Raw genomic sequence first — 25,787 nt, forward strand, 5'->3', positions numbered from 1 at the left:
TATATAGAGAGAGAGAGAGAGAGAGAGAGAGAGAGAGAGAGAGAGTCAGTCTTCTGTACTTTGTACCCCACAAAATGTAGTCAACCCAGGATTTGATGGTCTTGGTGAACTATATGACTTTGAAATAGATTCATGCCCTCACTGACCACCTGCTTGAACCCAGGATAAGGTTGTCTAACACCTTTCTAACAACCCAAGATGTGGTTGTCTGAGTTGCTCTACTAACTGCTGTTTTAGCTTCTGTGATTGGCCTGCTTGCATGCCTCTAAGGAAAGTCCCTGAGCTATGATTTTCATTCTTAAATTCCCAAGACACGGGCTGGGGATGTGGCTCAAGCGGTAGCGCGCTCACCTGGCATGCGTGCGGCCCGGGTTCGATCCTCAGCACCACATACAAAGATGTTGTGTCTGCTGAGAACTAAAAAAATAAGTAAATAAATAAAATTTAAGAAAAATGAATGGAATAAAGGTATTGTGTCTAATTACAACTGAAAAAAATAAATATTTAAAAAAAAATTCCCAAGACACAAGCCAGGAAATTGCTGTTCTCCCACAGAACTTCAGTCTCTACGGGAATCAGTCCCTGGCCAGGTGATAAACTGTCCAATTGTTTCAAATTCAGTCTGTCAGTGTTTTCTTAGTGGTCTCCTTATAACAACTTAAATGGCAATTTACCATATGAGACATATTTTAAGTGTACAATAGAGGATTAATTACAGAAAGTACTGTACTGTAGATATCAAGAACATTTTCATCTTACAAACTGCATCCTATACCTACTGAAAAACAATACTTAGGGACTGGGTTTGTGGCTCAGCAGTAGAGCACTCACCTTGCATGTGCAGGGCCCTGGGTTCGATCCTCAGCACCACATAAAAATAAATAAACGAAATAGAGGTATTGTGTCCAACTGTAATTAAAAATAAATAAATAAATAAATGTAAAAAAGAAAAACAATACTTAATTTAAATAACAGCAACAACTCAGGAGCCCTGCCCAGCAGTATACTAACAAGAAAGGGGCTGAAGAGCCCTGAGGTACCCACAATGGCACATGCCAGAACAGGTAACACAAGGGTAGCAGCTGTAGGGCACAATATGGTAGTGCAATAGTCTGGTAGGGAACCAATGTTGAACAAAAGCAGAAGTGTCAGAAGAGCATGTGCAACACGATAGCATCAATAGTGATGCCACAAAGTAGCTCCAAGGATGGCTCCCCTGCCTAAGTATTCAGGTTCCATCCAGCATGCATACCCCCACTTCCTAGAACAGGGAAAGGGAGGCCAAGACACCACGGTCATGGCGAAGACGCCTCCTGTGCGGGTAAGGCCGCTTAGGGAGATGGCAGTACTGTCCACTGGCCCGTCCTTCCCGCATGAGGTGCAGGGCTCGCTGCCATCCATTCGATGTCCTGTCCTCATGGGGTCAGGAGCCTGCCTGAGGTGCTGCCAAGGCTTGGCGCCCCAGGGCCCCAGGGACCCCAGCCCTTGGCAGTGCCGCCCCCTCCCTCGGTGGCGGGTGGCGGAGCTGCAGGGGGCGTGGCTCCAAGCGGCCCCGCCTCCCGCAGGCGCACTGCGCCAGCCAATCAGCGAGTGAGGCGCGCAAACACAACCTGCGGGCTGCTGCCACGAGGAGGACGCCAAGGCCCTGAGAGGAGCTTCGCGGTCGCCCAGCTGGGTGAGGGGTAGCGATTCCGGACCCCACGATGAGGCGCCAGGCCTGGGGAGGTGGGATCGGCGTGTGGTTCCGCGGAGGGGGGGCAATGGTGTGGGGCTCTCGGAGGACAGAGGTGTGAGGTGACTTCATGGGTGTGGCCTGGGCCTCCGGTGAGAGAGGCCCCTGAGGGCGGGCCCCGGAGCGCGCGTCTGGAAGGGAAGGGCCCTGAGGGCGGCGGGAGGGTCTCCGCGGTGCTGGAGGCCTGGCGGGGAGGATCCGCCCGCGCTGTCCCTGGTGCTGGGCCGCCCTCATCAGGGGACACGCGGGCCCCTGAGGCGACCCTGAGGCTTTCCCAAGGGAGAGGACAGAGAGGGGCTGTGTCCTCCCTTGGTGTGCCAGACTGGTGCAGGCAGAGGGGTCCCTTCCCACGGAACTTACTGAGGAGTCATTTAGTGGGTCGTGTGGCCACCGTCTGCCCTTGGGTCTGTCCTCCCCAGTGGCCACCAGCCGGGGTCATCTGGGGACCTGAGGAGCAGCGAGATCCCGCAGAGGCGCCTGAGGCGGAGGGTTGGAGGAGCGCGGGGCAATTGGGGCTCGTACCAGCCCTCGTGTAGCGGGACGGAGGACTGGACAGGTTGGGGTGGGACTGGACGGGGCGGGGTGGTGCGGAACTGGACGGGCACTGGACAGGCACTGGACAGGCGAGGTGGTGCAGCAGGGTGGTGCGGGGTGGGACTCGACCCTGGAGCCATCCTTCCTGTGTCCCTTCCAGTTCCAGCTGCGTGGGACTGGATGGGACGGGGGCCGGACTCGACCCTGGGGCCATCCTACCAGTGTCTCCTCAGTTCCAGCCGGGTGGGACTGGACGGGACGGGTGGGAGTGGATAGGACAAGGCGGGGCTCGACCCTGGGGCCATCCTTCCCTTCTCCTAGTGTTCCAGAGGGACAGGGCAGGGCAGGGCGGGGCAGGGCTCGACCCTGGGTCCATTCTTCCCATGTCCTCTCACGTTCCAGCTAGGTGGGACTGGACCCTGGGGCCATCCTTCCCTTCCCCTCGGCTGGGACTGGACAGGGCGGGGCTCAACTCTGGGGCCATCCTTCCTGTCCCCTGGGTTCCAGCGGGTGGGACTGGACAGGGCGGGGCTCAACTCTGGGGCCATCCTTCCTGTCCCCTGGGTTCCAGCGGGTGGGACTGGACGTTTTTTTTGGGGGGGGGCACTTGACCCTGGGGCTCTCCTTCGGGTCCCTCGGGGTCCAGCAGGGAGAGAGACTGGATGGGGCCGGTCGGCTCTTCACACTGGGGCCATCCTTCCTGTCCCCTGGGTTTCAGCCCTCCTGTAGCAGGACTGGACTGGATGGGGCAGGACATGACCATGGCATCATTGGGTGGGGGAGGGACTCTACCCTGGCACCATCCTTCCCCTCCCCCTGGCTCCAGGGCACGTGTCAGGCCACGAGGCCACACCAATCTCCAGCCCCAAAGCCCCATGCCCTGATTCTCCTCTGACACCTCCCACCTTCTTTAGTGCATCCCTGCCCTCTGGAGCTTTCCAGCTCCTGTGCAACACAGGGCAGCCGTCGCCATGGCACCCACGGCAAGGAAGAGCTTGGGGAGAGCTGCCAAGGCCCAGGTGGAGCCTCAGGACCTGTCCGTCTATGACTTTGAGTGCTCAGGTGAAACACTGCTCCTGTCCCAGGGGTCCCTCCAGCGGGGAGGCTCTGCTCTGGGCATCCCAGGTTCCCAGGGTCCCCCTCTTATCCTGTTGGGCCCATGAAGCACAGTGGGCTGCTGGAGTTCCTGGTCCTGGGTTGGGGCTGCCCCATGTTTTCAGCGCCCAGTAGCACCTTCACGGGCTTCGGGTTTCTGGTTCATGCTCCTCTGGACCCCTGGTAGCCCTCACTTCCTACCTGTCCCAGATGCAGGACATATTTTACCCTGACTTTGGCCCTGGTACAGATGCCTCCTTCCAATGGCTTCAGGCCCTGACCTAATTTATTCTGGCCTACACCTAAGGGATTCCACCTCTGTCTGTCTGCTTCAGGAACTTTGCCTTGGCCTGAAGAGCTAGGGAAATTGCACAAGGGAGAGGATATCTCTGCAAAGAGTGGATCAAATAGCACACTTGTTTGAAAAACATCTTTCCTTTCTCTTTTCTATGCAGCAACCAGTTCAGGACTTGATGACAGTGGGGAAGATAATTCTCTCACTGGACGACATGAGCAAGCCGTGAGGTAATGTGTTTAAAGCAGTTTTAGCCTGCTGTGCCCCATAGTGTGATTTCAGAAAAGTCTGCCTTCTGCTCACACAGCACCTAGCTGACCTTAAGTGCCTAGGGATCTTCTTCCATAGTAACAGTGTTTTGCCTCACTTAAAAATTTCCTGTCATTTTTTTATAGGGAGGATGTACAAAAGATGTTACGGGAAGTTGGAGGTATGTTTTGGAAGATATTTTTACTTAAAAAAATTGTGTTCAACCATACAATTGTTAGTGTAGGATTTACTAAACACTGGCCTACAGGACTCTGCCTAAAGTCTTTTTTCTCGTATACAGAATTTTATGTATTTAATTTAATTTTATGACTTTCTGAAGTTTTTATCTTTGGAGCACCAATGCTTAAGAGTTCCTCTGAAATAGCTGTTAGTATTTTTACTTTAAGGAATCATGTAGTAGAAAATTGAAGACTAGGGGAGGGGAGGGGAGGGGGGATAGTAGAGGATAGGAAAGGCAGCAGAATACAATAGACACTAGTATGGCAATATGTAAATCAGTGGATGTGTAACCGATGTGATTCTGCAATCTGTATACAGGGTAAAAATGGGAGTTCATAACCCACTTGAATCAAAATGTGAAATATGGTATATTAAGAACTATGTAATGTTTTGAACAACCAACAATAAAAATTAAAAAAATAAAATGAAATAAAATAAGAGGTAAAGAACTATTTAATGTTTCTAAATAGTACTCAAGAATATTTATCATATATGTTTATTTACTTTTCCATATTTCAGAAAATCACCTTTACTTTTTAATTGAATATATTGTAACCAGTGAGGTTTAATCATTTAAAAATTAGCTATGGAAAAAATAACTTCTTAAAGTTTTTAAAATAAAGAGACCTGGTCACATTTAAAAAAAAAAAAAAAGAAAATTGAAGACTACTTTTTTTGTTTGTTTGGTACCAGGTATTGAACTCAGGGGTGCTTAACCACTGAGTCACCTCCCCAGGCCTTTTTTGTATTTTATTTAAAGACAGAGTCTCACTGAGTTGCTTAGGGCCTCACTAAGTTACTGAGGCTGGCTTTGAACTTGCAATCTTCCTGTCTCAGCCTCCTGAGCCTCTAGGAATACAGGTATATGCTACTACGCCCAGCAGAAAATTGAAGACAACTTTTATATCTAGTGAGAAATGTGTGATTGTATCCAAAAACTCACAAATTTTGCATTTGCTTGTTAATTGTCAGCCACACTGTTTTAGATGTGTTGGCACAGGTTTATGATCCCAGCAACTCAGGTAGCCAAGGTAGGAAGATGGCAAGTTCAAGTCCAGCCTCATCAACTTAGTGAGATCCAGTTTCAAAATAAGATTTAAAAAAAGGACTGGGGATGTAACTCAGTAGTAAAACACCCCTGGGCAATCCCCAGTACCATAAATAAACAAGCAAACAAACAAACTGAATAAATTTCTTTTATTTCTATATACTGTAAAGTCTATAATGTTAACAGTGTATTTATCAACTTTTGGCTCTGCTATAGAGACAATTCATACAAAGGATTATGTTTTGAAAGCTTTGGTTTATTTGGTGCTGAAAATGCTTGTATTGTGAGGTGTGCAATTAATTATTTGTTATAGATGGACACCATGAGTATTGATAAATAGCTATTGGTAGTAGATCTTGATGTAAAGTCATATCCTTAGTATTGTATTACTTTCTAGTAGTAATATTTTATGAGAAACACTGCAGTTACAAATAAACATCTTTTACAACATCCATGAAAATATTTAAAAAGTGCTCTTATGTATATTTATTTACTTATGTAAACCTGGAATTCTTATGACCATGAGTACTGTCTCTTAGTAAAATATAGTTAAAAGCATCACCCACTGCATGATTTATAAATATTTATTTTTATTACAGTATATTTATTTCTCTCTCTTTGATAGACTTTTTAAATAAAGTACTTTTGTGTATTTTATGAAATGAACTCTAACAATATTCCATCCTAGGAGTGTCCTTTGAATTAGAGGACATTTAATAAATTATAAAATTTTACTAACTGCTTCTCAAGAGGAAATTAAATTCTTTTTTATGCTTCTTTGTATACATTTTTAAAAATATAAATTATTTTGACTATTAGAATTTTTATCTAATTTAAAAGGTGACCTGCAGTTTGATAAATGAGAATTATATTACTATTACCTAAATATGTTCATAGAATATAAGTGAGCAAATCTTGCTTTTAAATGATGTCTGTTTTATAAATTTTAAATGTCTTTCCAATATTGCTGAATCAACATTTCCCATATGGGTACGAATATATGGGAGCAAAAATAATTTTCAATAGCCACTTAGTGAAAATTTATTTTATATTTAGCTGACATCACACAAGCTCTTCTTGCTAGAAGAAAACAGTTTGAAATGAATACAGATGCTTCTCTCAAAATTATTAATGAAAATATTGAGCATATTCGCAAAATACAGCAAGAGCAAAGGTAAAGTTTTGTTTTTGGAATCACAATACTGGTATGTGTGTGTGTGTATACATATATGCATACATATATATATGTGTGTGTGTGTGTGTATGTGTGTATGTGTGTATATATATAACTATTCATGCATAAATCTTTGCACTCCAATTATCACCATGCATTTATTAGAATCTCCAATTAAAAATGTGTTTTGTAGCTGGGTGTGGTGGCGCACACCTATAATCCCAGCAAATTGGGAGATTGAGGCAGAAGGATTGAAACTTCAAGGCCAGCCTGAGAAATTTATTAATACTCTGTCTTAAAATAAAAAGGGCAGGGGTGTGGCTCAGTGGTAGAGGGCCTCTGGGTTCAATCCCTGATATGACAAAGTATTTTGCTTGATTTTTCTCTAAACAGATAATTTTTGAACCTTAGTTTCACGAGTACTGAAGTATATTACCTAGAAGACAATAAGATTACCTCTTTTGCCTTTGAGATTATAGTGTTTTCCCTATAAAGTTGATTTATATACATTTATTATAATATGTTAACTGAATATAAGACAAATGTCCAATTATCAATCCTGTGAGTGTTAACAGTATTCAGTTATATAGAAAAGGTAGTTCATATTGCAAATAATTTATGTTTTTAGCTGAATTTCATTCTCTGCTCTTTTTGCAAAATTAATTGTGGCAATATGGAGAAATAGTTAAGAGAAATATTCCTGTCTGGAAGTGTTACACAGTGAATGGATATGTTATCCACATTAAATCTAACTTCTAATGCCAGAATCTATGTTATTTAGTAAGAGGAATTGAAAATTAAACTGCTTTTATATCAATTAAGTATTTGTGGAAAATTTATACTGCAGTCCTCAGTTTTCAAGCTGTTAAGTAGGTGAACTAGCTTCTCTAACAGTCACTTAGGAATAAATCTTTTTATAATGAGAGTAAATCATTTTGCTTTTCTCTTTCTCATGAGAAGATTTTAGCTACTTTTATTTTCCTTTCATGGTATAAATTATGTGAAATTATGTCAATCACTTTTGTTTTGAATATATTTTTCATACATTTATGCAGTATGACCATGTTCATTATTATGTTTTACAGGCAGAATCTTCATTACAAATATTCTCAGCAATTTCTGCCTTTGTTTCAACAGTGGGACATAGAAGTACAGAAAGCTGAGGAGCAAGAAGAAAAACTAGCTGTTGGTATCAGGCTTAGCTTTATGATTAATCTATTATATCAAAATCTCAAGTAGCAACAGTTCATGCAAAAATTCAGGAGAGAAGGTAGAGGACTTAAGGCTAGCTGGGCAAAGGTGGGTGGAAGATGTGGTGATGGGAGACAGGACTTCCTGTTGGGATTGCTTGTGTTTCTTCAGAGAAGTGGTGAGGTCATCATCTGGGACTAAGGATGGGGAGCAGATGCTGCTTTCAGGACAAAAGAGAAGGCAGGGAATTGTTTCTTGAGAGTGGTTCTGTGGACAGACAAGGAAAACAGAAATGCCAAGAGGCGATAGGGTTCAACTTAAATTCATAACATAGTGATCATGACTTTACAGCGGGAGCAGGCAGCTTGGCTTGGCAGAACATGTAGAGAGTTGGATTTGAGAGGTTTGGGTTTATCCAAGTACATTGATGAAGGGAGAAGGGGTCACAGTGTATAGGCAATAATAGGTGTCTGATGACTGACTATGGAATGTCATCTGGGACTGAGAAAAGTGAGGACATGGGGACAGCATATTAGACAGTGAAAAGTGCTCCATTCGAGGGAATTTAGGTCTTTTAAGACTACTGAGCCACAATATTGAAGAGAGTGACTTACAAAGGTAGGGAAGTAGTGGCTGAACATTGTAAAAATGGAGATATGGTGCAGTACAGTGGTCAGGAGCCTGGACTCTGGAATCAGACTGTTTGGGATCTAAAAGTATTTCAGCTAGCTGCTCACTGTGAAACCACCAGCAAATTATTTATATCTGCGCTCTGTTTTCTTTTTAGTGAAAGAGGACACACTAAGAGTATCTACCTCACAAAGTTGTTTTGAATAGTAAATGAGTTCTTTTTTGATGAGTTAGTTTAAAATGCTTCAGAACAGTGTTTTAACATAAGTTTCCTATATATCTTTGCTATTGTTTGTATTATGTAGATTCTGCAGTTATTGAGCATGAAAAATCTAGAGTTTGACTCTGGGAGTGGCAAGTAGGGAACAGTATGAAATTATTGTTGGAGAGTGGGTCAAGGAATAGAGAGGCTTGCATCACTGGAAGTTCCAGCCCTGTGTATATTGAAATGAGCAGGAATTAGTATTATTTTTGAATATTGGATAAGAAGAAATATTCCATACTTAATTTCTGCTAGGTAGGACTTTAGATTCTGTCTGCTTGTGGTAAACAGATTATTAGAAGTGTCATCTGTTGAATTTGAAATCAATAATTAATACATTTATTTGAATATTGGTAATAAAATGTCCTATTCAACGAGTGATACAAAGGATGATTGTATTTTTGTTTGGGTTTATTGGAGTTGAAATGCAATTATTTAAAATTGGATATAAACATTAAAACAAATTAACAGTTATTAATTTAAAGAGTATTTCTTTCAACTAAGATTTATAGATTTGTTTTTTAAATGTTAAAATTTATTCAAATTTTATCACTTTTCATTTTATCTTTTTAGAATATGTTTCAAGAGCAAAGAAAGCTTTTTCTTCAATCTAGAATTATTCAGCGTGAGAAAGTTAAAGAAATTAAAAATTTGTACGAGCAATTGCTAAAGGTCTGTTGTGTTGTACTTGGTAAACAATACATTCTCATCAAATACAATATATATGTAGAATTACAAGACTGATTGGTTCTTTCTGAATTTATGGTGAAGCAGTTTGATTATGTGTTAAAAATTGTTAATCATACTCTATCTCAAATTTATTTTTCTAGAATTACCATAATTTTTACATGAACTTTTAATTTTAGAAACCATTAATAGTTGTGAGAGTTATTTAAAACAGAAGTAAAGTTGGGAATTTTACCTAGAAATATACATTTTGTATATAACATTGATGCTTTATTAACACTATAATGATGTTTTTATGTTCAAATTGATAATATGTAGTGAAGAGCAGCAAGTCGATAAATCATTTCTACTTTTCTTTTACTTGTCTTCTATGGACAGCTTTCATTAAATAGGAAGTAGGCAAATATAACTACTCAGTAACTCTTTCATTTTCTAGTGTAGTTCATAAGTGTTCTATGGCATATTTACCTATAGAATTATTAATGAGTAAGAATGGTTTTATGTTCCAACTTATGATTACCAGGATGAAAAAACAGGTGGAAGATTAACCCTTTGTGAATTGAGAATGTTCTTCTGTCATATTTGCGCATCAGCTAATTTTCCTCAATAACATTGACCTCTTATTCATGTAGATGCATATTTAGGAGTTAAAAATCCTTTGGGAGGGTTCTTTTTAATAGTCTCTTTAAGATGTACATTAAAATGTCACTCTTAACTAATTGAGGTGTTTCAGTAAATAATTAAATTATTCTAAAAATTCTTTCAGGAACTACAGAGTCATCTGTATAAAAAGCACTTATTTAGAAAGAGCTTGCAAGTTGAGAACATGCAGCTCTAATGTTCCCTTAGAACCATTAACAAGTTGGTATGAAGAAGTAAATAGAAAAGTTTTCTTCTAAATGTTATTGATAAATGTTACTAGTTATGGTAAGAACTTTATTATTTAGCCTCCTGAATTTAATTATCCTTCCCATCCAGTTATCAGTAGGTCCTGTAGTCTTACCCCTGCTGTGGTACCTTTTTTTTTTCCTGTGCTGGGGATTGAACCCAGAGCCTGGCCCATGCTAGCGGACCTTTTATTGCTTTAATTTCTGCTGTTGCTGCCCTAGTTCAGGACTTCATTATTACTTGCCTGTAATATTAAGTACTGTTTTTCTGAGTTCTCTCTTCTCAATCCATCCTTCAAGATTTTGTAGTATCATCTTCCTAAAACATGGCCCTTCCTTCTTCTAAAACTATCAGTGGCTTCCCCTTCTTAATTCTGTTATTCAGATACCCTCTTCCATGTGCAGGAACTCACCATTGCATTTCCTCATTTTGCTTATGTTCTTCCCCTACAGTATTTTTAACTTCTTTTCTTTACCTATTGACATTTTATTATCTTGCCCTCTAAATCTCACTGAACCTCACTTGTCAGCTACATACCCCAATAAATTCTTCTTCCATACCTATTTTAAAGTTTTTATATTTTTTCTGTTTAAATGTTTTTGCTCATATATATGAATACAGAAGAGATTGTAGTCATTTTTTAATTCTTCCACAGCATGTAACTCAGTACTTTTTCCATAGTGTACTGGATGTCACTATTGAATGAATGATAAAGATTTAGAAGGGTCATATGATAGCCTGTTTTATTCTAAGGAAATCATGTTACATGAACTGTTAGTGATAACAAAATGAGTCATTACCCTGTTAAGAAGTGTGGCATTTCATAATGCAGGTCTACCAGTCTCTTTCTATGTCTGTTCCATGTTGACAACTTCTCACCAACCCAGTTTTGTAAACTAAGTACGTGATTGTTGTTCCTCTCATATAAATATTCTTCCACTCAGATCTGACATTTAAAAAATTTCTTGGGGCTCGTGAAGCAGCTCAGTGTGAGTACAAACCTACCATGTTGAAGCCATCGGGTTAGTCCTCGGCACTGCAAAAAAAAAAATGTTAAGGGGATATTTATATCTGCATATATTAATTATAATTTCAGTTTGAATTAATAGCAAACTCTCTGGATATCAAAAGTTGTTACTTTTGAAATTTAATTTACACATTTGTAATATGAAATAAGAAGTGGAACCTTCTAACTGAAGTTGACTTTTTTTGTTTTAGAGTATCAAAGACCTGGAGGAGTATCATGAAAGTCTTGTTATTGGTGAACAAAGTAAAGTGAAAAAAGAAATGGCTGAGTTGCAGGAAAAAATTCTTAGGGAGACTGTAAGTAGCTTGTATTTAATATCAAAAACCAAGAATTGATATAAACCTTGGAATATTTTCCATATAGAAATATGTATAACAGCTATCTAAATTTCCTTTTTTGAAACAGCAACAGCAAGAGGTGGCAGTTGTTGAAAAGTCTCTTCATTCTCTGTTATACTGATGGCTCTGAAGAAAAAACTCAAACCTACATTACCTACAGTTCAAAAAACTCAAACCTAAGTTACCTAAGTTAAATATAACATTAGCTACAATAATAGACATTCTAATATAATGCAGTACATGTTTGTCATTTTGTTAAACACAAGATGTTCACTCTGTTAACTATCAATTGAACCCTAAACGGTTTTGTAAGTAGCAGCAATTACAAAGTTGTACATATCAAACTTCTAGCCCTTTGGCAGTAATGGTGACTTCTTCTCTAACGCTTGCAAGTACATTTTAATAAAGATTATTCACTTTAATATTTGGCCTCAGTGAATCGATATCAGTCCCAAAACATGGAGATTTACATTATTTATTCCTTGAGGAAAAAAAGACAAAGTCTATTTTACCTGTGTACTCCTTTGTATTGATTCATTAGCTTACAAAGCCAATTCCAATGCAAATATGATTTCAAAAGAAAATCAACTCTATGGTCTTATAAAATTATTAAACACACTACATCTGTGTTCTTGAAAGAATTAAACTGCTAAGAATGATTCTGTCAACTGAACAAGATACAAAAACGTCAGTGCTGAACTTTGTGCTTATGGTTGTAGCATTTCCACAAAGATGTCCCAATTTCATTTACTTGGTTTTGCTCTACCCTCAAATCACACTTGTCTTACAATTGATTAAAAGTATTTTATTAACATGTAGTTATACTTAATTATTTGGGGTTTAACCATCTCTTTTAAAGTGATCTAAAGTGCTCTGTTTCTGAAGTTTAATACTCAACAAGCATGTGGAAGTTTAAATGTACATGCATTTAAACACTTGAATCATTAATTCTCATAGCTGTCCTTTTCTCATTCACTTTTTATATTTAGCAACATAAAAATTTCATTTGGAAATATTTTATTTTAAAAACATGAATAACCTGTAATCCCAGTGCTTGGGAGGCTGAGGCAGGAGGATCACAAGTATAAAGTTAGCTTAAGGAATTTAGCAAGGCCCTAAACAAGTTACCAAGGGTCTGCTCAAAATAAAATATAAAAAAGGCTGTGTATGTGGCTCAGTGGTTAAGTGCCCTTGGGTTCAATTCCTGGTACAAAAGAAAAATACTGAAGTTGCTTTCATTAATCATTCAAAACAAAATGACTCTCATTGGATGGGGCATGCTAGCACATGCCTGTAATCTCAATGACTTGAGAGGCTTAGACGAAAGGATCACAAGTTTGAAGCCAGCCTCAGTAACTGGCAAGACCCTAGGCAACTTAGGGAGGCTGGCTCTCAAAATAAAAATCACTGGGAATGTAGCACAGTGGTAGACTGCCCCTGGTTTCAATTCCCTGTACCAAAAATAAAAAATTATGCCCACTGAGAGGAGAGGAGTGACTTTCTCTCATTTTTCCATGTGCTTTCTATTTTCATTTTCCCTGATATACCCTCTTTCTTCCCAAGATTTTATTTATTTGGGGCCGGTATCTGGAGATTTAACCCAGGGGCTATTTACCACTGAGCTACATCCCCACCCCTTAGAGCTTTTTGCTAAGTTGATGGGGCTGGCCTTGAATATTGTGATCCTGCTGTCTCAGCCACTGCAGTCATTAGAATTACAGGCAGGCACTATTGTGTCCCCTCCACATTTAAAAAAAAATTCCATATAGACTCTTCCAACTTGCAATGACTTTTATAGGAATAAGTGTGTCCCCTACCATGATCCAATATTTGACATTATGAGGAGAATGTAATTCCGATGTTTTACATTTTTATAAAGGAATTTCCTCTGAAGTCCAAGCATGGACCCCTAAATAAATCTTAAGCACTACTTCAAATTTCTAAGATTCTTTGAGACATTTTTTCATTAGGTATAGATGGAAAGTAGGTATTACAAAGATCTTGTGATATTTCTGGTATTCATACAGAGCTATCTAATTTTATTTGAGAATTGAAAGGCAAGTATCAGGATGTAATATAATAGTTGATATTTAGTTCATCTCCTTAATATCACAATGAGTAAAGGCATATTTAAAGTAGCATTGGTTGATATTCTAAAGGGAAGAATTTTTTGGCCATCAAAAATTACTAGAGGGATGTGTATAAGAATGTGTGTGTGTGTGTGTGTGTGTGTGTGTGTGTGTATACATGAGATTTTTTTCCAAATAGTTTCAGGTTCATACTAAATGACTTGGAATGTACAAACATTTCCCATATACTTCCTGTCCCATACTTGTAGAACCTTACCATCAACACTGTACACCAGAATGACACAGTTGTTAAAATCCATGAAGTTAACACTGACATTATTGTCACTGGAAGTCCATGGTTTATATTAGAATATACTGTTGGTTGGAATATTTTTCAGTAACTAGTTTTCTTACATGACACTTGTGCTATAGACACTATTTTAGATTTCAAAAAAGGGAGTGAGGGCTGGGGCTGTAGCTCAGTGGCAGAGCACTTGCTTAGCATGTGTGAGGCACTGGGTTTGATCCTTGGCACCACATAAAAATAAAATAAAGGCATTCTGTCCATCTACAACTACAATTTTTTTTAAAGGGAGTGAGGGGCTGGGGTTGTATCTCAGCAGTAGAGCACTCGCCTGGCACATGCAAGGCACTGGGTTCCATCCTCAGCACCACATAAAAATAAATAAATAAAGGTATTGTGTTCATCTACAACTAAAAATATTATTTAAAAAGGATGTGAGTATTTTGTTCATTTTTGTGATAGAATTTTAACTCGGCATCAGGAAGAAGTCGTTTTAATATAATAAATATAAATACTTATTTTTTTCTCCCAGAAACAGTAAGACAGTTGTTCTTTACTAAGTACAAATTATAAAAAATTTGTTGTCAGCCTTTTTAAAATTGTAGTTGTTAAATAATTTACATACTTTATTTTGTTCCATAATAATCACCTTTGAAAATAACTAATATCAAGAAAGTCATGTCTTCTAATACCATTTGACTCAGTCAACATTTGCAGTAGTAGAAGACTTGCACTCATGAACTATGATCCCACATTTCTATTCATGGTGAACATTTTAACCCTCAAGAGGGTTAAAATCCCTCAGGTCCTGAATTGTTATATAATCCTTCAGCAACAAAACCCCAAGGATCTGGGAAGGATACTTTCTGATTTCTTATATACTGAGATTGCTACTCAGTCTATAGTGTGGTTCACCTTCTGATCCTCAGGATTGAAATGCATTTCTTTGGTCATGTTTCTCATTAATATATAGATTGTTCTACTTTGAACCTAAATGCTGATGATGGCCATGAGAGCTGAATAACAAAAATATACATGATGGGATCTTCAGGACTTTCTCCTGTTTTATGTTAAAAGACAAACTCACTTGAAAGTACATAGGCCTTCTGACAAAGTCCCTCACAGATTCCTTTGGTTGCTACCTTTCTTCTTGGACTACTATGTGGTCAGTAGGTTTGTGAACTTGATCAAGTGAAAATATAAAAGAAGCTGTCTTGAAATTTGCAGTCACAAAGCAGTAAATATGTCCTCATAACAATGATGCAGTGAATAAAATTCGGGGGGAGGGGGTAGGCTCAAAAATGTTTCTTTAAATATTTGTCCTCCAACCAGGGGGAGATGCTTTCCTTCAGCTACCAAAGTCCAGAAGAAAAGGAACTTCCTGCCTCATCTTGTAGAGAGGTGTTCTCCTGACCCAGGAGGAGAGATCACTTTCTCATCTCCTTGACTTTAATGGAAAAGCTCCATGTTGCTCTTGGCTCTCTGATGTTGCAAACTTATCCTTTTTGGAACACTACTAATGATAGCTGAGGGTATATCAGTTTTGTTTGGTTTCCATAATCTTTTACATAAAATTCTACTTTGACCCCTATAGATAAAGGTCAGCATCCTTATTTCACCATAGTGCCCATCAGGGAAAAACTAGGCCAATTTCCTTTAAAAAAAGTATTGGGTTTTTGCTTACTAATATTTTAGATATGTTACATAGGTTCATAAGGTAATGAATATCTAAATACAATTAAAGAAGTTCTAACCTGGACACAAATATATTTTGAATAATCACACTCTGTCTTACATTTGGGTTATTTGGGGTAACAGATCAAATATTTCAGTTTTCAGATTTTTTTAATACTGCCCGGAAAAGTGTTCTTTGACCACCTCAGGAATAAAAATTACATGTCAACTACCGTAAGCAGAGGGAAAGAATTTTGAACAGATTAGATATTAGTTTATGAGTTTATTCCTGAAAAATGTAATAACATCATGAAACTTGGTGAAAAACCATTTATGTAGTACCTCATTGTGTGAACTTAGCACACAACAGAAGTCTTTAAAATCCTAAGTTTATCAAATAGTGTGAGACCTTTCAAATCCCTTAAAAAGACTCACTGCCGTGTTTATTTTCATGCACTTTCATGTGTGTTTATTCATCACCAGCGACTTGATGAAAGCCAGTGAGGTCCAGAGGTACAGAAAAATACACACACACACACAAAAAAACCAACAACAACAACAACAAAAAAACTTTAGATGCTCCATTTATTGAGCAGCCAACTGTAGAATTAAAATAACCTAACAAAATAGGAAATTTAATAATGTAGTACTTAGCACATATAATAATTATTTTACTCAAGTGACCAAGTTTCTGTGTTAAGGACAATAATTCTGTATGCATTCTGAAATTCTTTAAATTTTTTAAAAAATTTTGTAGTTGTAGGTAGACAGCATGCCTTTATTTTATTTCTTTTTATGTGGTGCTGAGAATCGAACCCAGTGCCTCACACATGCAAGGCAGGCGCTCTGCCACTGAGCTATAGCCCCAGCCCTAAAAAATTTAAATAAAATCTTATCCATACCTTACCCACATTCCTTTATTAAGCAGGATGTTATAATCAAGAACTTATCCTGTCCTTGAGGACTCATACTCATAATTTGAATACAAATCAATCCTGTATTTGGTAGTACTGTGTGATCAGGTTAGTTTCCTCAATGTTAGCTGACAGTGCTTGATCAAATAATGTACACTTCTGATAGTATTAGCCCCATCAAATTTGATAGTTGTGTTCTCTAAACCAGGAATAACCCCATAGTGGTAACAAGTTGGGTTAAGTAAAGTCTAACACTAACCAGTGCCTGTAGTCCCATGACAGATTAAAGTGATTTTGACATCTTTGCACTGTTCTTTTTTAAATTTTTTTCATGTTTTTTTAAATTTAGTTACAGATGGACACAATATCTTTATTTTATGTATTTATTTTTATGTGGTGCTGAGGATGGAACCCAGTGTCTTCACATGCTAAGCAAGTGCTCTACCACTAAGCCACAGTCCCAGCCCTCTTTGCATTGTGTTTGATGGAGAATAGTAGAGGTATTTGGGAGGTAAATGGTGTTTTCAAGAGTGTAAGGTGTTGGGGGAGTATGGCCTCTAATATATGGTTTGATGCTGCATGTGGAGAAAGGTTTACAAATTAAAAGAAGTCATTTTAAATAAAATTCAGAAACATTTACCATAGAGAAATTGAGACTGCTATTAGATTCATTAGTCACAGGCTGTATTCCATCTTGGGATCCAACATCTTAGGTGATGTATATATGTGTGCATGTTTAGTTGACATACATTAATTTTTCCTCTTTATGATATAGTTCCAGAGTTTTGAGAAATATATAGCATCATGTACCATACATAATCATTTCTTCACTCTAAAAGTCCCCCTGGTATCCCTTTTTACTCAACTACTTCTGTCCCTAAATACTTCTTTGCCTAGAAATCATTAATCTGTTTTTCACCCTTAAAATTTTGCCTTTTCCAGAATCATATGAATGGATTAATACAATAAAGTCAAGCCCCTTTTGATGTGTGTGCCTCTTCACTTAGCAACATCCATTTAAAATTCATCCATGTTGTTGCATTAAAAAAAAGAAACTGAAGCTGCTGCTCTCATGGAAATTGTTCTTAATCATAATGTTATCTGACATCTCTTGAAAATAAGTAAAATGTAGCAAGAAAGTGTTATCAATGGAACAGCATATCCATCTATATTCATCTACCATAATATTGAAGCACTGGTCTAAAAATAAAAGACTTGACCCCAAACCTAGAGAATCCACATACATTCAGTCCACTTTTAGTCATGTGAGATCTCAATAAGGAAGTAAGCAATGTATACAACTATGAGATCACATTAATGCAATTTGGAGGAAATTTCCTGCATATTTCACTGTTCTGTTTTGGATGTTTGGACATTTATTTTTCAGGTCTGAGAATTCATAACTGTAATTCAATATTAACACTGTAGAAATAAAAAACATTCCATAGCAGCCTTTATGTGGGGATTCTGTTGAGAGGAAAAACTTGCCTTCTGGGGACTTGGGGTCAGTGGTGCCAATAGACTAATAGGAGAAAGGACAGACTTTATTCATATGTGTGAGGAATGCACACTATGGCCAGCGTACTGACAGGGAGGTTGATATGTCTGACTTCACAGAAGAGCGGGAGGGAGGAAAAAGGCTGCTCTGGGAGTACAACAGGACTCCTTAGGAAAGACCCATGCAGCTTCAAAGAGAGCCCAAAGTAGAAGAAAACATTTTACAGAAATGTTTTGTCACAGGTGCCAGTGGTTTGCTTCTTCTTGGCAATAGAAATGCCCTTGCAGAAGGGACTGATGGCAGCATCACTCCATCTTCTTCCCTGAAGTGAAGCTGCCTGAGAGAAGCCATGCATGGGAGCTCAATCCCAGAAGTTACTGCTTCTAGTCAGAAGAGGGAAGCTCTGAAAAAGAATCTTTTTATGGCTGTGCTTTAAAACAAATCTTTGTGCCAAATCTAGAAGCTCCAGTGCATCCTGACAACACTAAATCTCAAACTCTTCAAATTCATTACTGGGAAGCCTATCAAGGTTTATAGTATTGAAAATCCTACATATTAGAGTCATAAAGGATAATTACAAAACAACCATTAACTGAAAGAAATTAATCCAGGTGGGAGTGAGTCTCCCTGAATATAATCTCAATTTATATCACAGTCTTGTGGTTTACATGGAGCACAAATAGCTAACCATGGATTCTTGTGATGACATTGTAAGACATAGGGGTGTAAAGGTAAGAAGGCTTTGCAACCACATGAGTTGCTAACTTCCTGTAGCTCATAACTGCCAAAAAGATCTGACATGGAGTTCAGGTGACAAGACACTGAAGCCCTAGGGGACACAGCAGAAAGTTAGCACCACTTTGTAACACTACATTTATCAAATTACACAGTGAGAACCTGGAAGGTAGCACGTGGCTTTCAGGAGTGTCCAGAGGAGAGCTGTGCTCTTTACAATCCTTCAAAGACCTAGGGTTTCATGGAGGTAATGCAGGGTCATAGACACTTGTAAACATGCTATTGTTTTATGCTAAGAACCAGTTAATGATTAATTTATACTGTGCAAACTTTACTGTACCAAATACCAGCAACACTGAGATTGCCAAATTAAAATTTTGGTGCACATGTCTAAATAAAGCTTATCCAGAGAAACCTGAAAATAGATGAGTCAACAGTTAGAAGGAGGTGATCTCTGCCCTTGTATGTATGCACACATACCTTGCATTGAATTCACCTTGCAAATGCCACCACACACAAAATTGTACCAGGCAGCTATATTAGGGTTCTCCAGGGGAGCGAAACGACAGGAGATACATTCACACGTGCACACACAGATGCAAGAATGCTTAATTAAAAAAATATATATATTCATTAGGTTGGCTTAGAGGACCAGAAGCTGACGAATCCCACAATGGCCCTCTGCAGGATGGAGAGGTGGAGAAATCAGTGGCTGCTCAGTCCAAGAAGCTGGAGCCTCAGAACAAGAGGGACCAAAGATACAGCCCCAGGCTGGGACCAAAGGCCTGGAAACTCCCTGGAGAGCTGCCCAGCAGGACCTGCTTTGGAAGAGGGAGGGAGCACAGTCTGATGTCCTCAGGTGGGAAGAAGTGAGCTCTGTCTGCTGCAGCTTCCTCCTTCTTCCAGCTTGTTATTCCATACAGGCCCCCAACCCTCTGGAAAGTGCTGCCCACCCTCAGGGTGGGCTTGCTCTCCCTCCTGCCAATCATCCCCAGAAGACCCTCATGGACACACGCAGAAGCCGCCTACCCTCAGGCTTCTCTTAATCCGATCAGGCTGACAATTCCATCACAGCTGCCCATTGTGCATTTAGTCACGCGAATCGAATTGGGGTTCACTCTGTTGCTCCTGCAAAACACTGAAATCACTCATGTAGCAAGGCTTCCAAATCTACAGCCCTCCTTGCGAATGTGTGTTCCCTGAATCAGATTTGCTCCTATTTATATGTAAAAGTGAGCCAGAGGATATTGTCTGTGTCACAGGATTTTAGTGCAGGTGGAAGGAAAGAGGAAGGGGAAGAGCACTCAGAAGTGGGTAGGAAACAGAGGCTTTAGCTTCCAGTCAGTTTCCCTCCTCTTCTTCTACAAGCCAGGGTCATGTCACTGTGAGTCGCTCAGCCAGGCGTGTGCACTGAGGTTGGGATGACGGAATGCTTTGGACACTCATATGATGGCCTCCTGCAGAGCGCGTGACTTGATGACAGTGGCCTCCCAAGGACCAACTTTTATCAAACTACCGAGGGCAACAACTAAGCCAACATAAAATGCTCCTTAATACAGCAACCTTCCCCTCCCTGTAGGCCATGAAATATGCACGTTAGCAACTTTTCTGTCCTAACATTGAGTTACAACTTTCAAGTGAAGGATATAACCTGGGTTCTTTTACTTATTTCAATATTTAATTCATGAGGTACACTATGGCTTCAAAAAGTAGTTAAAGTAGTGAATTAATTTAGAGCCTAAAATGATTGACTTGATGAAAAAGCCAATCCAAAATCACGTGACTCCTGCTGCAGGGGAGCGAACATGCTGTAAGAAGACAGGCCCTGTGTTGCGCACAAACACCAGTACAGGAGCAGAGTTTACGTGTAGACCTCCTATTCTCTTCAGAAACCGTGTCAAGGAAAATATCAGGGGCCAATGGGTCCCTGGTTGCCTGAACACGATCTCTATTTAATGGTTGACGATCACAGAAAAAAAGCAGTCGTTCACTGAAGGCTTTCAGCTTAGAGGAGAAAATGCAATGTCACATTCATATTTGCATTACCATATACATCTCCTAAAATATAGAACATGAAGCCATTGAAACAGTCTGCCTAAGACAACATTACTTCATGTCAATTGACAAAAGTGCTTCTGTATTCATAACTGAAACGCAAGTTAAATGTTGCATGATTCTTGAATAAAATGAAACCCTAAATTATTGCTTATGATAACTTCCTTTTCAGCACACACATCCTTTCCCAGAAAATCAATGTTTTGTCAGTGACTCTTACTGACTGATATGAAACACAACTCTTGTTCTATTTTTAGTGACGGTTTTCAGTGTCCTCAGGAGAAAATAAATGTTCAGAAGAAACAGAACTACGAGCAAAACAGGAGGACATCATAGCAGCAAACCTCACCAAGTAACTCCACGCTCCCAGCTCTGCACCAATCTTTCTATCTCTTTCTATCTGAGACAGTAATGATGATGATCCACATGACAAGTGCAGAAACAGAAGTGAAGGAACCTGACTCACTGCCAGGCACACAACAGTTGTGTGCAGACAGAATTGGATGGTGCCACAAAGTCTGAGGCCAGAGACTGTGTGTTGAGCTAGTATTATTTTTGAGCACAACTGGCACAGACTAGTATAGGGTAGTAAAGGGCTTCCAACTGTGGAGAAAAACTAGGAAATTAGGTATAAAATATACAAGAGTATATATCAAGCTCTCAGTACTTTAGCCCAGTTAAAAGAATCTTCAATTTGGCATATATTTTCATTCTGTTTAGTTTTTGAGGAGCCTGGATTTTTGTTATCAGTACTTTAGAGTTATACATGATATTGGTGTTCATCTTGACACAGTTAGACAAGCATGGAATGCAATTGGCTCCAATTCAGCCTCCTCTCCCTCCCTGCCGCCCTCCCCTATTCCCTTTCCTCTCTTCTACCAGTCTTTCTTTTGTTTATTTACAGAGTGTAACAAATTCTCTTAGCACACATGCTACAATATCTCTGGCAATAAATTTTATAGCTTCATGGGCCAGTGGAAGGAATTCTAACTCAAAGACTGCAGCAAACATTGCCAAATGATTGGCTAGCAAATGCACTGTGAACATGCGACATTACTAATATCTGCCCTTTATGTCCATCCCCCAACTTACTCTATTGCACTTGAAGTGCACTGATCAGGGGAAGTCCTTATGAAACACAGCCCCTGCGGAACAAGTTGTAATTTGTGGGTTTTGCACGGAGTGCCTTCTCACAAACAACACAGCTAAGCTCCTTTACCATATAAAAATGTACAAACCTCAGCTCAAAACCCCACAACATGCTTAGTGGGAAAACTCTACCTAACTGGAGGACTTCCCACTAAAGTCAGAAAGAAAAATTTGCCTAGTATCTCATTATTGTTTAACATCGCAGTGCAAGTACTCACTCACCAAGTAATTAGACTTCATAAAAGTATAAAGGAAGACTTAATGAAAAACATTGGAACTAATGAAAGAATTTGGGAAGAAAGAATCAGGTAGCAAAATTCACCTCAAACAAAAGCCTGTGTCTACGTAGGAGTAACCTGGAGGAGATGTAATGGAACGTCCCTTTAATAGTGGCAAATGCAAAGTACCTAGGCCTACGCTGAACAAGAACTATCCAGAATCCAAAGGTGGCCAGCTATCATGCATTCTGAAAGACACAGAAGCAGGCATGGGCAGAAGAGCCATGCCATCAACTTGGAGCACAAGACTCCACCTCAGAGTGCTTTCCCATTATATTTGTTAACATACAATCGAATTAAAGAGACCATGAGGTTTTTCTCTGTTGGTGGACAGTTTTGATTTTAAGGGTCAGCTAGCAAAATCATTTGAGAAAATACACACAGGGAAACAGCGAAAAAGGAGAATGAGAGGAGCCACTGCCACGGATATTAGAAGCCACTGTGAAATGGCTATAATTGAAGCTCCTCTGTCATTACTGCTCAGACAGGCCAAGAAAACAAAAGAGAATCTCTAAGTAGATCCAAAAGCTTATAAAATTGGTTCTGTGATATAGGTGGCTTTTCAAATCTGTGAGTAGGTGATGCATTTTAAAAATTGGAATTGGGGGTCTGGGGCTGTGGCTCAGCGGTAGAGCGCTCACCTAGCACATGTGAGGCACTGGGTTCGATCCTCAGCACCACATAAAAATCAACAAACAAAAAAAAGGTATTGTGTCCAACTACAACTAAAAACATATTTTAAAAAAATTGGAGTTGGGGTAAGTAGTGACCAACAGAAAAAGCGAAATTTGGATGTATCACCTATGCTGTATGCCAGAATACGTTCGAAGTGAATGAAAGACCTAAATGTGAAAATTATACCCTGCCCAATTTTATAACCTTGAATTCTTTTACCATCGGGAAGAGTGAAATTTGAGAAGAGGCCCATTACCGAATCCAAGAACACATAAGATGCATGAATAAAAGAGCCCAGACAAAAAGAAGGAAATTGTCCTTTTTTTTCTTTTTCCTCCCCGCCCCCCCCACAGGGGGAGGTAACTGGGGATTGAACCCAGAGGCTGAGCCACAACCCCAGCCCTTTATTTATTTATTTATTTGTTTATTTATTTATTTTTAATTTAGAGACAGGGTCTCACTTTGTTGCTTAGAGCCTCACTTACTTGATGAGCCTGGCTGTGAACTTGTGATCCTCTTGCCTCAGCCACCAGAGGTGCTGGGATTAGAGGCAGGCCCTACCATAACTGGCATAAATGTTTCTTAAATATATGAAAATGTGTTCAGTTGTGCACCTACAAAAACAAATCTTAATATCAGCTGTCCCTGAGTAAATTTGTAAATTTAGTACAATCCTAATAAAAGTGTCATTTTTTGTTCCTGGAGCTAGGGAAAGTGTTTTTGAAGTCCATTAAAGGAAAACAGGCAAGCAAGAATGTATGAGGAACCCTTGAAAAAGAACTTCAATAGAAGCCACCCCTGGGAGTGTATTCACTCACCTAACAGTGGCAAAATTTTGTTTTCTGACAGGTTTTTCCTTTAAATTCCCCTTACACACTAAAGTATTTCTCCTATGCAGTTCTATTATGTGGTGGTCCAATTAAAGGCATCTTAGCTGCAAGACTCCAGATGGATCTGTTGCCAGAAGCCTTGCTGCCCGATATAAAGTGCATGTAATAGCATTCCCCAATATGCACTCTTGGTAACTGAGCCCCAACCGGTCTCTTGCGTGAAGTGTTCTGCAGTGGAAGACAATAATAAGTAGCAGAATCTCTACAGAAGAGTCACTTTTCTCCCTCAGAAGTGGATTTTGAGTGAGATGCATAATGACTTTTCATAAATAATACATTTAAATTACGTTCACTCAAAAAATATACAAATATCAGCCCAAAAGACAATAACTGGCTGAAAGAGATACCTACTACCTACTTACTGCTTATCACAGAGGTGGTGGCATTGGCCAATGTACTCAGACAACAGAGAGTAAATAGAGACATAAAAATAGAAGGGAAGAATTAAGGGAAACCCTACCACAGAGGATGAGAGGATTCATAAAGAACAGGTAACAAAGCAACATGTAGAAAAAAAAGTTTTCATAGACACAAGAATAAAGGGAACGGGAATGGGAATAGGAAAGACAGTGGAACGAATGGCACATAACTTTCCTATGTTCCTACATGAATACACAAACAGTGAAACTCCACAGCATGATCCACCACGACACTGGGATGCTTATTAGAATAACGTAGAGCCTATGTATTTATAATATGAGAAAATACACTCTATTGCCATGTGTATCAAAAAAGGACAAAGGGAAAAAATTTTAAATGAAGCCATGGGGATGAAGGGGCAAACAAGAGAATATATGAGGGGCCCCAAGTTTCTGACTCGAGGTTGTCTCTGGCTTGTAGTTTGTACCACTCCTCAAACATCCATCCACTGCAGGCTGTGTGCTGTCGGTTCTAATGATTTCAGGAAATCTGGGAGGATTGCCTGCCTTGCAAACTGAGATAGTACTTACCCAGTCAGGCTCCAGGGACCAAGTAGCACAGGAAGCCTAAGAGGCAAGATAGCATGCGGCCACTCCATCAGGGGACAGCCAGCTGGCCTTTGCCGACAACCACACATCTGTGCCTCAAGCCGAATCTCAGGTGGGGGCCTATGCGGCCTAATGTGAATTGCTGGACAGATAAGGCATCTGTCCAGCAATTCACTCCCAAACATTAATAAAAAATCAAAAGAAAAATCAGGAAGAATTATAATGAACAATTTCATTGACAATGGCAAGAACAAAATATTAGGGATAGATTTAACAAGAAATACTCAAAATTGAAATAACAAAAACAGGAAATAATTCTGAAACATGCAAAGTCGATTTGAACGGATGGAAAGACATAACTTGGTTTTGGAAAGGGTAAATCAAAATCTTGAAGAGTAAATAGAAAATTTTAATACAATCCCAATGAAGATACTGTAAGATTTGGGGGGGGGGGAAGCTAGAAAGGCTGATCTTAGTGTTCATTTAGCAAGCACAAATGAGCAATAATAGGCAGGAAATCCATCAGAAGGATCAATGTGGAAAAAGAACTCTGCAGATATTAAAATCTACCCTAACAAGTCTCTATACCTTACATTGTGTGTTGTTGGTGTATGAAGAGAACAACTGAACAAAACAGACATATATATATATATATATATATATATATATATATATATATATATATATATATATATATATATATATATATATATATGCCGCGTCCGGCAGAAATGGACCGAGTCCGGCGGGAGACGTCGGGGTTAAATGATTTCACAGGACACCAAGGTTCTTCATCCAGGGAGAGTCTCTCTTTATTATCTCAGCTCATACTTATATCTTTCTTTCAGACAGAATGGAAAGTTACTGGTAGGCGGAAGCAAGGACGGAGGGGGGCAGGTGGTCCTTGTCGACTCATACTAAGCCTTCAACCAGGAACCTTATCAGACCCAAGCAGGTCAGGACGTTCCCACATGACCGTTATAGGCTGAATAATATGGAAACAGACACCACAAATCTTTCAAGGCCTTGGGAGCTGGCCTCTTTGGCGTGCACACAAGAAACCAGGGCTGGCACCAAGCCCCGGGGGCCAGGGGGAATCTGAGCCAGCAATTCCCCCTCTTTTGTTTGTTGCACGTCAAAGGGAATCAAGTAGCCCCTGTCTTAGGTCGTTCACTGTCCTTATACTGC

General features: G+C 39.6%; 1 protein-coding gene across 1 annotated transcript; it reads left to right on the forward strand.

The window, feature by feature from the left end:
• The first annotated feature begins 1,638 nt into the window (after positions 1 to 1,638).
• LOC308639249 (synaptonemal complex protein 3-like) lies at positions 1,639 to 11,710 on the forward strand. Its single transcript, XM_081277458.1, has 9 exons — positions 1,639 to 1,675; positions 3,181 to 3,328; positions 3,817 to 3,886; positions 4,052 to 4,086; positions 6,250 to 6,367; positions 7,453 to 7,552; positions 9,024 to 9,122; positions 11,244 to 11,348; positions 11,458 to 11,710. The coding sequence occupies exons 2-9, from the start codon at positions 3,238 to 3,240 to the stop codon at positions 11,509 to 11,511; spliced, it is 672 nt and encodes a 223-aa protein (XP_081133584.1). The 5' UTR covers positions 1,639 to 1,675; positions 3,181 to 3,237; the 3' UTR covers positions 11,512 to 11,710.
• The last annotated feature ends 14,077 nt before the right edge of the window (positions 11,711 to 25,787 follow it).

The sequence above is a fragment of the Spermophilus citellus genome, assembly GCF_964194105.1.
Source record: "Spermophilus citellus genome assembly, chromosome: X".
Classification (NCBI taxonomy): Eukaryota; Metazoa; Chordata; class Mammalia; order Rodentia; family Sciuridae; genus Spermophilus; species Spermophilus citellus.